This window comes from Chinchilla lanigera, unplaced genomic scaffold, assembly GCF_000276665.1.
Source record: "Chinchilla lanigera isolate Chin_1 unplaced genomic scaffold, ChiLan1.0 scaffold00053, whole genome shotgun sequence".
Classification (NCBI taxonomy): domain Eukaryota; kingdom Metazoa; phylum Chordata; class Mammalia; order Rodentia; family Chinchillidae; genus Chinchilla; species Chinchilla lanigera.
The window spans coordinates 3,839,897-3,853,782 of NW_004955454.1; the positions used below are offsets into that span (position 1 = coordinate 3,839,897).

General features: G+C 35.5%; 1 protein-coding gene across 13 annotated transcripts in view; it reads left to right on the forward strand.

The window, feature by feature from the left end:
• Positions 1-13,886, forward strand: part of Erc1 (ELKS/RAB6-interacting/CAST family member 1) — a 451,367-nt gene that overhangs the window by 254,987 nt on the left and 182,494 nt on the right. For all 13 annotated transcript variants that reach the window (XM_013520186.1, XM_013520192.1, XM_005395949.2 and 10 more), the window contains one exon: positions 10,452-10,612. In XM_013520186.1, coding sequence (XP_013375640.1) covers positions 10,452-10,612 — 161 coding nt within the window. The remainder of the gene's footprint in view (positions 1-10,451; positions 10,613-13,886) is intronic.

A 13,886-nucleotide genomic window follows, 5' to 3' on the forward strand; every position in this document is an offset into this window, starting at 1 on the left:
GGTATATAAAATGCTATTTGTTCTTGTCTTATTTTTATATTTTTTGAAGGCGGTGTCTCGCTATGTTGTTCAGGATGGCCTTCTTGAATTTGTGGTGGTCCTCCTGCCTCAGCCTAGGCTGGTCTTGAATTTGTGGTGGTCCTCCTGCCTCAGCCTCCCCTGTACAGGGATACATGCATTCAGCACCATGCCTGGCTAACACTACTGATTTTTGTGTATTGATTTTGTATATGCTACATTACCGAATTTCACTGTTGCTTCTAGAAGTAGAAATGTTTGAGTTTTCTGTGTCATATTGTTTGCAAATAATGATAATTTAATTTATTCCTTTCCAATACATATTCCTTCTTTTCCTTCTCTCTTGTTATTGCTCTGTCTAATGTTTCTAGTGTTATATTGAGCAGTAAGAGAAACTTTTTCCAGGTCCTAGGACATAGACAAGAGACTCACGTTTCATCTTTTCATAATACCCTATGCTTTTTTACATATATAGTTTTTAGTTATACATTCATACATTTTATTAGCTAGTGGATGTTCTAAGCATAGAGACAGTATAGGTTTTAAGCTTAAGAGCTGTAGAGGTATGTCTGTTTTGGTTTTTTTTGTACTCTCAGTAAATAGCACATATTATATAGCACATGGTAGGAGCTAAATATTAAAGAGAAAAGAGTTCTATAAGAGAAAAGAGAAAGAAAGGAAATATGGAAAGATGTAAGAGTGGGCATGGGAATACTTCCCAGAACGACTCATTAGATATAATTGTGTAAAATGTTTTCAGAGTGATTCAGTGAACATTAATGCATTGTAGGAAAACAGCATTAATTGTGAATGCAAGGAAGTTAGCTCCCAAGGTTGGACTCAGCTATTTTTCCTTTGCCCGTATGACAAGGTACCCTTGGACAAGGTACTATATGTTCTGATCCTGTTTCTAGTTCCATAAATAAATAATAATAATAATAAGTTACCCATGTCATAGGATCATTGTGAGTTTTTGAGACAATACATTGAAAGCACTTTAACAGTGGTCTTCAAAGTAGTCAGATAAATAATAATAATAATAATAATAATAATAATAATAATAATGTTACCCATGTCATAGGATCATTGTGAGTTTTTGAGACAATACATTGAAAGCACTTTAACAGTGGTCTTCAAAGTAGTCAGATAATATATTATTGTTGTTACTATAAAAGGAATACTTATTTCATATCCATAAGATACTGTAATTTTGGTGTATATATTGTCAAAGAATTACCATGTATTAGCAAAAAGAAAATGCACACATTTTCTGTTTAACAACTGAGTTCTGTTCCTGCAAGTAAGGCATTAATTGAATTGGTGGCCAAATGTGGAATTGTATGTAGTATGTACATTACAATATTCAGAACAAAGAAATGGTCAAAGGAAACTCCACCTTCATGATTTTGCTCTTATTTGCATAACTTTTACATGCAGTGCTGTAATGTATAACAGAACATAAAACTACAGTACTATACTGTACAGTCAGCAAAAATTGCATTACTGTTTAAACAAGGTCTACTGTACAAAAAGAGACATTGAACAAGATGGACAGAACTACATAAAAAAAGAATGGTCATAAATCCAAACAGTGCACCTAGGTTTTAAGTCCAAACAATTGTTAAACAGGTAGGTCATTAAATGAGGAACATCTGTATTGGAAAAAGATTTTTTTGTTAGAAAATGCAAATTCAAATTTTCATTATGAGTGACTATGAGACACTGAAAGGATTTAAGAGAAGGTGTGTATGTATGTATGTGACCAGTACTTTAGAAGATGTTCTGTAGCACTTTTTTGGGAGTGTTAAAACAGGATAGGTTCAAATCAAGGAAACTAGAGGACTTCTCAAGTGAATGTCTGGCTTACGTGGTGACTGGTTAACCTCGAGATAATCTTGGTTTCGGTACTGTTTTCTTTTTTCTTCTAATTGTCTTCTTCCTTTGGAGATTTAGAACCTTTACTTTTTCAAAAAATTATAACAAAAATTTCCATAAGCATCTTGGAAGCCACAATATGTGCATTGTTCTCTGTTATGAAATAGAATGGTGTGGGAAATGGAAGTTGCAGGCTTTGCCAGCACCTGAAGCACCCCATTGCTTTGCTTTCTTAAGGAAAATAGGTCTGCTGTAGAGTCATAATTTGTTCCCTTCTTACTCTGAATAAAAGTTTATTAGCATGTGATTTAAGCAAACCATCTGGTCCTGCTGGCACTGCACATTGCCAAGCCTGAGCTTTCTCCTTAATATGTTACTGGAGGCAGTTAAGTTACATTCTTGATTCTCAGCTCCAGCCAAGGCTGCCACCCGCCCCCCATCTTACAATTTCTGCTTTTAAAAATTGTGTGGTAACTTGGAGCATATTTTTAAATTATGAAGAATTTCTATGTTTTTTAGTTTAGAATTTATCTCTTCTTTTATCTTTCATTCCTTCTTGAGAAGGAATGATACTCATTGTTAACCAACAACTGCTTTGTGATAGGCATGTGATGAAGTAGATATTCAGATAGTGCTAGCTGAGTGTGTTCACCTCAGCTGCAGAAAAGAAGCAGAAAATGAAGTAATTCAAATTGACTTTGAAACTGTTTTCCCCAGCTTGGAGCCAGAGAGCAAATCAGGTGATTAGTTGGAAAATCCTTGTTTATGGCACTTTCTTGCCTTGAATACTAAAATGATTTGAAATTTGTTTGGACATAATGTAATTTGAGGCAGATATCTTGTGGATCTGTCACTCAAATGAGAAAATTAAGCCATCTTTTGGAAAAGTATACTAACACAGAACTCTAAAAGTTTAAGTTTTCATGCAGAAGGCCCTGGGTTTGATCCCCAGCACCACAAAAAAGTAAAAGTTTAAGTTTTGAGTGAAAGGTAACACTTACTTTTAAACGTTAAAAACTAAGTGCCAAGAAAATTTCCATAGAAACTGTTGGTTGATAAAATATGCATTTAGAAGTTGGCAAAAAATAAGAAATACTATACTCAGATTAGGGGATGAATGGGCAGGGTATTCAAAGATAAGTGCTTGATAATCTGTTGAACATTGAGTTGTGTTTTGGCAGGACGAAAGAGAAGATCAAGGGCAGCCTAAGGTGGCGGGAGAGGCAGTAGGCAACGAAGACTCTTCTTTAAAAATGACCCATAGAGCCCAAAATTGAGTCTTTGAAAACACAAAAAAAACTGACCATCCTTTCTGAGACTATAAGGGTGGAGGGGGGAAGACACACAATGAACAATATTTAGAATGTTTGCACATTCATAACTACTAGTCATGAAGAGGTTAAAAAAGGTATCAATGATACCTTTTGCTGGTAAATTTGAAAATTTAGACTAAATGACCAGCTGCCAAGGAAAATAGAATTTCTTTTTTTTTTTGAGACAGGGTCTCACTATGCAGTTCAGGCTGGCATTGAGCTCACTATGTAGCTCAGGCTGGCCTTGAACTCTCAGTGATCCTCCTGCCTCAGCCTCCTGAGTGCTGGGATTACAGGCGTGCACCACCATGCCCGGCTAAAAATGGCATTTAGTAAAACCAACTAAATATGAAAAAAAAACCTTGAAAATACAAGTGAGTAATAAAAAGTTTCCCCACAAATTTCAAGTCTAGAGATTTATATTGGTGACTTTTAGTAAACTTACAGGAAGTTTTTTCAGTCTTACTAAAACAATTCTGAAAAATAGAAAAGGGTGCCTCTGTTCCACATGGCTCATTCTAGGACACAGCTGAGGGGCAACACCTACTTTGTATGTTGCTCTTTTGGCATTGGCAGAAATGCAACCCAAATGTACAGACTTTAAACCACAGCTTGTATCAGATAAGCTAAAATCTCATTGCCCAAAGTAAGATACACAGCCTAGGTGTAGTGAAAGGCTGTCTGCCAACAAGAAGACTATGGCAAGGTGTGGATGTATGTTACTGTAGATGAATGAATAATGGAGATCCCTACTTTTAACTGCGGCAGGAAGATCGCTGCAAGTTTGAGGCTAGTCTAGGCTACAGAGTGAGTTCAAGGTCTGTCGGAACTACACAGCGGGACCCTGTCTCAAAATAAACAAAAACAAAAACAGATTTCTTAAATAGGGTATGATAATTAGAAATCCTAAAACAAGTGCTTAATAAATTTTATTATTTTCATGTATTTCTGATCATCAAATTATACCATAATGAAAGGAAAAGATAAGCTCTAAACTAGAAGAGATTTGTTTTATGACTTCTTGTGATAACTGGTGAAAAACTTGCTGTATAGTTATAATTTCTTGGAAAGGTAAGAAATCTAAATCTCTAAAGGAAGATGTTTAGAAGAAGAAAATAACACCAAAAACCAAGATTATGTTAAACCTATAGATCAATTTTTTTCCCTTCTTTTTTTCAAATTTGTTTTAGTACATGTTTGTACTACATGATTATATGCATCATGGGGAGTTGATACGTATACATGACACATCTTAATTCTTATTTGTCCTTCATGTCTCCATACCTCCCCCTTCCTCCACCTCCTGGTCCCATTCCCATTTGCAAAAGATCTATCTCCCTGTTTCCTATTCTCTATCTTTTATTTTGTGAAATACTTTAACAAAATTCTTTCAATCTGTAAATTTGATCTGTCTTCCATTTTTAATTTTTTAAAGTATATTTTATAATTTTCAGTATTTATTTTGCAGTTCTTTTTTTTGTTTGTTTCTTCCTTTGGTACTGGGAATTGAATTCGGGACCTTGCGCTTGCCAGGCAGGCCCTTGTGCCACTGAGCTACATCCCCGGCCCTCTTTTGTTAAATTTATACCTATATATTCCATTGTTTTAATGCTATTTTAAGTGGAATTATTTTCTTAATTTTGTTTTCATTGCCATGTATGGGCCTACAATTGTTTTATTTGTTTTGTTTTGTGACTTCTTGTGATGCTGGGCTAACCTTGAACTTGAAATCTTCCCGTGTTGGCCTTCTAAAGTAGCTGAGATTATGAGCATGTGTCATGATGTGCAGTCTATAGTTGATTTTTGTATATTGATCTTTTGTCCAGCAGTCTTCCTGTACTCATTAATTATTAGTGGATTAGTGAATTTTAGTGCATTCCTTGTGATTTTTTTCCATATAAGAGCATGTCATCTTCCATTGGATATAGTTGATATCCCAGTGTGGATAACTTCTAATATTTTTGCATGTCCTCATTTTCCTGGGTATCATCTCTAGTATAATGTTAAATTGAAGTGGCGAGAACAAATATCCTGGTCTTGTTCTTTGACCTGGTCTTACAGGGAAAGCACTTATTTTTTTCACCATAGTTGTTCTTTATCAGTTGAAGAAGTTCTATTTCCATTTTTAAAATGTTTTATGAAGAAAGGGCGCTAAAAAATTTTTAAGGCTTTTTCTGTATTTATTGAGATGATATATTTTCATACCCTATTCTATTAATGCACTGTTACAGTGATTGCTTTTTTATGTTATACCAAATGGCATTCATTGAATAAATCCCAGTATTTACACATTCCATGTTCACGTGCAAGTTTCACATATGTTTTGAGGATTTTTACATCTATATTCATAGAGGGTATGAATGTTTAATTGTTTTTCTGTAGGTGTCTTTCTCTTTCTGTTCTCAATCTCTTTGTCTCCCTCCCTCTCACTTTCTCTTAAGATGTATAAAGATAGTTTGTACATTTTGGTCACAAGTTTGGAATTAGCCATTTTTCCAGGGAGCTTAGAGTGTTAGAATGGTCAAAGCTGTTGGAGTGTCATTGTGTATTGGTTGTTGAGTAACTAAGGCTGTTATGCTCTTGTTTCTGGAATACATGGTGGCCTTTTAAAAAAAAATCCATGAAAAAGTATAATGCTGAAAAAATAAAATCAGAACACTGCATTTATATAAAAATAGTCAGTGATTAATTTGGGGGTACACTAGAACTTTGGTTTGTGAGTATAATTCTTTCTGGAAACATGGTTGTAATCCAAAGCACTATATATCAAAGCTAATTTCCCCATAAGAAATTATGGAATCTCAGATGATTCATTCTACAACTCAATAATATTCATATAAAATGATTACAATACTGTAACACAATGCAAAGTAATAAATACAATATAAAATATGAAGAAAAATAAATTAACCTGCACTTACTTTTGAAAACTTTCATGGCTGGTGTGAGGAAGACAAGAGAGAAGGGTTATTGGGTAGGATGACTTTTACTGTCATTAAGGGAATCACTGCTATCTATAGGCTCAATAGAATCTTTTCCTCTTCCTCTTCCTCTTTCTCTTCTCTTGGTTCCAGGAATTGCACTCAGGATGTTGCACTTGCCAGGCAGGTGCTATGCCACTGAGGTATATCCCTGGCCCAGTGTTTTTCTTTTTGTGTAATTTTAACAAGGAACCTGTCCAGTGACACTAGATTTTGCCGCCTTTTGAGGATTTTGCAGAAGAGTGACATTGCATTGTTGTTAAAAGATTCATTGCTCACAGTGCTGCAACCTTATTCCACTAGTGCTTTTCTGCAGAATTTTGCATTCTTTCTCACATTTTACACATCTCTCTAATCTCACTTGAAGCGAAAGATTCCTCTGCCTTTTTCTCCTCCTCTGTAAACAAGATCTCTGTAACCTCCTGCTGCTGGGAGAAACCACCCACAATCCCTCAGCAAGAGAAAAACTGAAAAACCATTGGCTCAGTTGTGAGCGTGTGATATTCAGTGTCATGTGATACTTGTATTGCAAGACGTCGCTCATCAAATTAAAATTTATTAATGTTTGCTCATCTTGTGAAACACTTACAGAACAATTACTTGCAATCCATGGTTTTACTGTATATACATAAGAGGTTAAAAAAATGTAAAAGCAATAAGGAATACAAATTAAGAATGCTGATTATCTTTCACAGCAGGTTTAGGGTGGTAACAGTTGAATAAGCGCACTTACAATGCTCTTAGCTGATGAGTACAGTAACTCTTCTTTATATGTGAGAGATACAAAAGATGCCCCATCAGTGGATGCTTAAAACCACAAATAGTATTGAGCTCTATATGTATTGAGTTTTTTTGTACATATGTACCTACAATATGGTATTAGGTACCATAAAAGATTAATACTAACTAAGAGAACAATTGTGGTACTATACTATAATGAAAGTGAATATGATCTGCCAACCCACTTTCAAAATATCTTAATGTACGTCTTTCTTTTCATTTAAAGTAAGCACTTTACTGCTTCACTCTGACATATTTGAATTGCCAGTATCACTTTGTACTTTGGACCATTATTAAAATAAGGACTACTTGAAGGTAAGCACTACATGCCCAGGTCAGTGAATCTTATAACTGAGGTCACTACTAAATTACTATCCGGGCAGGGAGCATATTACAGTGTGGATACTTGGGACAAAAGAATAATTCATATCCAGGCATTCTGGAGATGTCTGTGAGATTTCATCATGTTACTCAGAATGGCACACAATCTAAAACTTAATGAATGGCTTATTTCTGGATATCTCCTTTTAATATCTTCAGACTGTAGGTAACTGAAAGTGTAGAAAGCAAAACCATAGATAATGGGAGATTACCAAATATAGATGTGTATTTTTATATTAATTTTGAAATATGTACAGGTGGTATATTTTCATATGCCTGTAAGATTTTTACATTGCTCATTTACAACATTTAAAGGTGCTTATATGCAGTATGAAGCATTGTTGAATTTTCCTACACTTTGTAAGTAGTCTGTAAAATAATTTCTGATCTTTTGCAAAATAAATGTAACGTTCTTTCTGACCATGACTGTTGAAGTCCTCATAACCTTTTATGGTCCTGAGTCAGTTGATGATCCATATTGATAAAGAATAGGTTATGATGACCATTGCAATGCAAACAAATCAATTGCATATATATTGTAAACCTAAACATGAAACAAAGGATTTATCAGAAAAGATGGAAAAATATCCTCATGATATTGAGGTAGACGTAATCTTATTCGGCATACATAATGCCATGAACATATAAAAAATATAAAGAAAAAATTGATTTAACTCCATCAAAGTTAAAAACTTCTCTTTCTCAAAAGTATCCTAAATAAATTTTGGTATTTTCAAACAGTTGGAATATCTACAGTTTTGAGAATTACTGAAGTATAATTTTACCCAACAACATGGACAAATTTCACAGATACAATGATAAGTGAAAAATCTGTACAATTATGTGCTACATAATTCCATTTGTACAAAATTAAATAAATAAAATCTACAGTGTGCAAAAAAAGAATACAGTTACCTTTTATCTGGAAAATGCATATGAGGCAATTTCTACTGTTCTGGTAATATTCTCTTTGGTTTTTTTTTTTTTTTTTTTTTTTGGTTTTTCTCCGGTACCGGGAACCGGACTCACGACCTTGCGCTTGCCAGGCAGGCGCTTTTACCGCTGAGCTAAATCCTCAGCCCCGTGGTAATGTTCCCTTTATTAATTTGTATGTTAATTATACAAATGTGTTTACCTGGAGATGATTCTTTAAGTTGTACACTTACTGTTTGAGTAATTCTTTTTATGTATGTTGTGTTTCAATAATATGTACCAAAAAAAATAATAATGTTTACTAGGAATTTAGATGTATGGAAATATGTATAGAGTTGGCTTTCTTTGGGGGAGAAAAAGGAAGAATCAGTAATTTATGCATGCTTCCTCATGTATGTGTAAAGTGTTAACAGCTGTATCTCCAATTTATTTTTATTTTTCTCCGGTACCGGGAACCGAACTCACGACCTTGCGCTTGCCAGGCAGGCGCTTTTGCCGCTGAGCTAAATCCCCAGCCCCTGTATCTCCAATTTATATCAGAAATTGATGCCATTTTTTGTGTGGAGTGATGAAAGATAGATGGTAGGGAAATTTTTTGAGATTATTTGGTTAATTCCAGAAAGGATGGAGGTATCCTGAATTTCATGGGTTTTTTTTTGTTTCTTTTGAGACAAGAGTTTCACTGTGCAGTTCAAGCTGGCCTTGAACTCACACATACCCACTGACCTCAAATTTATGGCAATCCTCCTGCCTCAGCCTTGCAAACGCTGGGATTACTGGTGTGCACCACCACATTCAGCAAGTGTTTCATGTTTTAGAGTGCCTTTTGCACTACTGAATTTGTGTTATTGTAAGAATCTCGATGTAGTGTTTGTACCCAATTTTAGACAAGATGTTACATGAATGAAGTCGATAAAATGGAATCATAAACAGTTCTCCGAATGGCAGACAGTTTTATGTATTCTTACAAAACTTGTGGGTGTGAATACTTGTCTGAAGAGATCTATATAATTATATTCATATGGAAACTTGGGCTATGATGATTTCTGTAAAGATAAAGTAAGCAGGTATCAAAAAACTAAATGTGTCAAAAAACTAAAAACTACTACTAGTGTTAGCAGCTGATACCAAGCAACATGCAGCATGGGTATGAGTCTCTGATTTCTATGGATCTCTGAACAACTGTGGCATGTCACACTACACTTCTATATGCAGAGTATCACACAAATTGACTTAATGTAGGAGCAGTGAATAACAGATGCCCTACTCTGCCTGTCTCACCACTACTTCTGAATAGATTTGTTGTCACTGATACTATTCTTGGCAAACAGCATCCTGATAAAAATTCTTGTGTTTGGTGCAGTTGGTTGTGTGCTTAGCTGGTTGAAGTTACATTTGGATGATAACACATTTTCATCAGCATAGTCTTTGCTTCTGAATTAAAATGAATAAATATGTTTGTTTAAATAACTTTGATTTGGTCAACAGAGTAAGTAGAAATTACTGATAAACTACATACTTTGTTGCTACCTTGGTTTCTTTCTGGTGTTTTAACATTTTCATTATTTTTACCTTGGGAAAATTTTTGTTTTTGTTTGTTTTCAGGTCTATTTATATCAAAAGTATTTTTCAGGTCTTTTTAAAGCTTTCTGTCTTCTTTCTATCAGTCTGGTCATATGTGTTTGTTTTTTCCTGCCTGCCTTTAAAACAAGTACCTGTCTATTTATATGTTGAATCTATTAGTCAAGTTCATGTCCTTTATTTCCTAAACATTCTACAAATATTTATTATGTTTTTGTTATATTTGTGTTTTATGTGATACACATGCAAATTTCTAAACCATTTCCAAGCAGAAATCTATAAAATGGGTTATATATGGCAGAGTATAACTTCTTGAACTATAGTTTACATGCTTTTGCCAAAAAACTATACATATATGTGTGTATGTATTTCTTCCTGATATAAACTGAAAATAAATTATATGGGAATATCTTTATCTGCTGTATCTTCTTAATGTATATGCCTGATCCAGGAAAAATATAGAAATTTCTATGTGTTCTTATGTAGAGTATCCTCAATGTTTTTGGGCCTAGAAGTTGTCCATGACCCACTTCCTCTGACATTAATTGATCAGAATGTTCTCCTTTTCTCTTTATTGTACTTACCATAGGTGGAAGAGCTGTTGATTGCCATGGAAAAAGTAAGACAGGAACTAGAGTCCATGAAAGCAAAGCTGTCTTCTACTCAGCAATCTCTGGCAGAAAAGGAAACTCATTTGACCAATCTTCGAGCAGAGAGAAGGAAACACTTAGAGGAAGTTCTAGAGATGAAGTAAGTGTTTGAAACCTTTGGGCACATTCATCTTCTGACTTTGTTTTATTCCTAAAACACCTAGTCTAATTGTTATGCTAGCTTGTATCTGTCACTCTCTAGAACAAACCTCGTGAAAAGAACTACAAATCCTGATCACACACAATTATTTAAGTTCTTTTTCAATGAACTTTAAAGTACTTTAGTGTGTATTTATCTGTGTCTAATTGCCTTTCTGAGATGGTATGGAGACTAGACAATTTTTAAAATTACCTCTTCTTATAAACATTCTCACAGAAAGTAGTGTAATTACTTCCTTTGTACCTACCCCTCAGATTTAACATTTCGCCATACTAGAAGCTGATTTTTACAAAATTGTTACTTTGAAAGAAGCTAATTTTTACAAAATTGTTACTTTCAACAAAGATGTACTCTACCTCATTTTCTTACTTGCCCCACCACATCTTGTGATTATCCTCTGTTGTGAAGTGTGTATGTATCTACTAGTACATAATAGATGCTGCTTTTCTCCTGTGTGATGCTATGTGTCTTGAAAATCTAGTGGTACTGATGTAGGAGAGATACAGCTCCGGACCTGATGTGTCAAATTTGTGTTGCCTGAAATCAAAGAATGAATTCCAAGGAACAATGAAAGTTACGAGTGGGAAAGATTTATTGAGAGAGAGAGATAGAGAATGAATTCAAGAGGGGAGTGCGGGTGCTCAGAGGAATAGGACATACACTGTTGGGAATTGGGGAATAGGAATGGGAAACAGGAATAGCTCCTGAGGGACAGGAGAGGGTCCCCAGTGGGTTGCCCCTGAGATCAGCTATCCAAGAATGTTTTATAAGGAGAAATCATGAGGTGGATACAACGTGGGTGAAACTATAATCAATCAATAAGATTACAGGTATAGCTGTTTAGCTAATATTGATCTAGTAGTGAAGCAGAGCGTGTAGCAAGACCATATGGATGACATCATTAACTTTGGTCAATAATCGTTGGTCAGTAAGTCTTAGTCTTTAGTTTCAGTCCTAGTGGGTAGGAGAGGATGGCCCATCCCTATTGAGATAATGTTCTATTTCAATTACAGTATAACCTCAAGCTTCCATTTATCCCTTAGCGAAGTATATAAATCTGGGCATTGGGATTTTTTTTTTAAATGTTTTGTTTTGTTTTGGTTTTGGCCATTGCAATTTTAATCTCAAAGTCTTGCCTTCTTCAGTTGCTCCTCTAGTCACAGTTTTGATGTGTTGTCATCTTCTGCACTGACTCCCTTGAGGTCCTGGCATGACTGCCTGTTAATTTTTATCTGTCTTAGCTACCTGTAATAGTACTATCTCATTTACCATTAACAGCTTTCACCCTTGCCTAAAGACCTTACTCCCATTCTACTGACACCAGGTCTCTCATGAGATCCCTTAGTTTCCTGCGTTAAGCCAATAGTTACCTGTATTTTTGTTGGCTTCTGTTCTGTCTCAGAGATAATCTTTCTTTCTTATGGCGTCATTTTCTTTTCTCTTTCACAGATTTCAAATATTAGACCCTCTAGTGTTTTACTAATTTTCATGTAATCATTGCTCACTTTCTATAATTTCCTTCTCTGCCTAAATACAGTCTTTCTTTGGCTAAAGTAAACAAATGTTTTTCAACATCACCACCTCTTTTCTGGTACTTTTACCTGGTAGCCTGCTTCTATAAGTAGCTCACCAACTAAACATTACTGGGTCCTGGCTTGCGTGCCTCTCCCTCTAGAGTTAGTTTCCAGGTTCTTCTCATCTCAAATGAAGACTTGAACAAAGCGAGCAAAAATAGTGACAAAGTTTCTTTGAGAAAATAAAAGTGAAGAGCTGGGGAGAGACTGGCTCTGTAGAATGAGCTTGGGCAAAGTAAAAGGGGAAAAAGTAAGATAAAAGAATAACCTAGAGAAAGGGCGGGTCATTTTGAGAAAAAACCACCATAGCAAATTCTTCTTGTGGTGCCTCTCCTTTTATGATGTCCAAATCTCGAGGAAACAGGTCCTGAGAGGGGGTGCTGGGATCTTATGCCTCAGGCTGACATCAGGTCTAGGCCATCCTACTGAAAACCTGTTTGAGTTCTCGGGAGAAGTCCAAGTGCAGGGCTTTGGGAACTTCTGGGCATGTGTCTGGGATCTTGTAATTAACAGGTCATGCCTATTCCCCTGCCAGCTTTGTGATGCCTTATTCTCCTGTCTCGTTACTTGAGCAATCAACAAATTTTGGACACCTGATTAATAGAGTAGCTGAAGATCTTGCCTTTATACTTACTTTGAAGTTTTGTGGAACATGGGCTGGTTATCTACCTCAGTGGTACAAGTGTCTGCCTGACAAGTGCAAGGTCCTGATGTTCGATTCCCAGCACCCCCCAAAAAAAAAAAAAGTTTCATGGGATGTAATTTTTGTGATAGCATTTGGAGAGTTGAGAAAGCAAATGTTGGGGTACCTGTGATTATGGGTTGGTAGGCCACAGTGCAATGTTAATAGCTTTTTGTTTGTTTGTTTTTAGACATGGTCTCACTACGCAGTTCAGACTGGCCTTGCACTCACTATGTAACCCAGATTTCCTCATACTCAGAGCAATCCTCCTACCTCAGCCTCCTGAGTGCTGGGATTATAGGCATGTGCCACCATACCTGGTGTAAGGTTAATAGATTTTAACCTTTCAGAAAAGATAGATATATGCCTTTACATTTTCTAGATGATATTCTTTTGGAAATACTGAGTAAATGAAGTAAGAAGTGACTGCTTAAAGAAAAGAGTGAAGTTAAGGTTCTGAGTATCACCATGAGAAAAAAGTTTCCCAGTATCTTTTATAGAAATAAGTTAGTGAAAGATGGCAAGTTTTTTGTCACTGGAAGCAAAATTCAAAGCTTGATATTTTGAAGATCAGTAATAGAGATAATTTAGCAGTTAAATAAAACCATTAGATTTAAAGAAGTCTGGAAAACATTCCTGGAATGTAGTAGGAGATAGTGACTATCAAACCAGGTCCCTAAGCAAGTGGAAGGTGAGTGCAGGTAATATTTGGGAGAAACAAAGCATCATGTGTGCTACGCCTGTGCAGAAGCAGGCCTTGCTGCAGCAGCAGTGTATAAAATTAGGTTTGTTTCCTCAAACTACCAGTATATGACTTTACTTGCCAGATCTTTTCCACTCAATTCAAATGGCAACTTACAACAAAATAGTGGTATATGTATTTTGAAATTTCCCTTCATCATTAGGACTTGGAAATGAAAGTATATATGAAAGAGTGTGTTAAAGAATGTTGGAATGA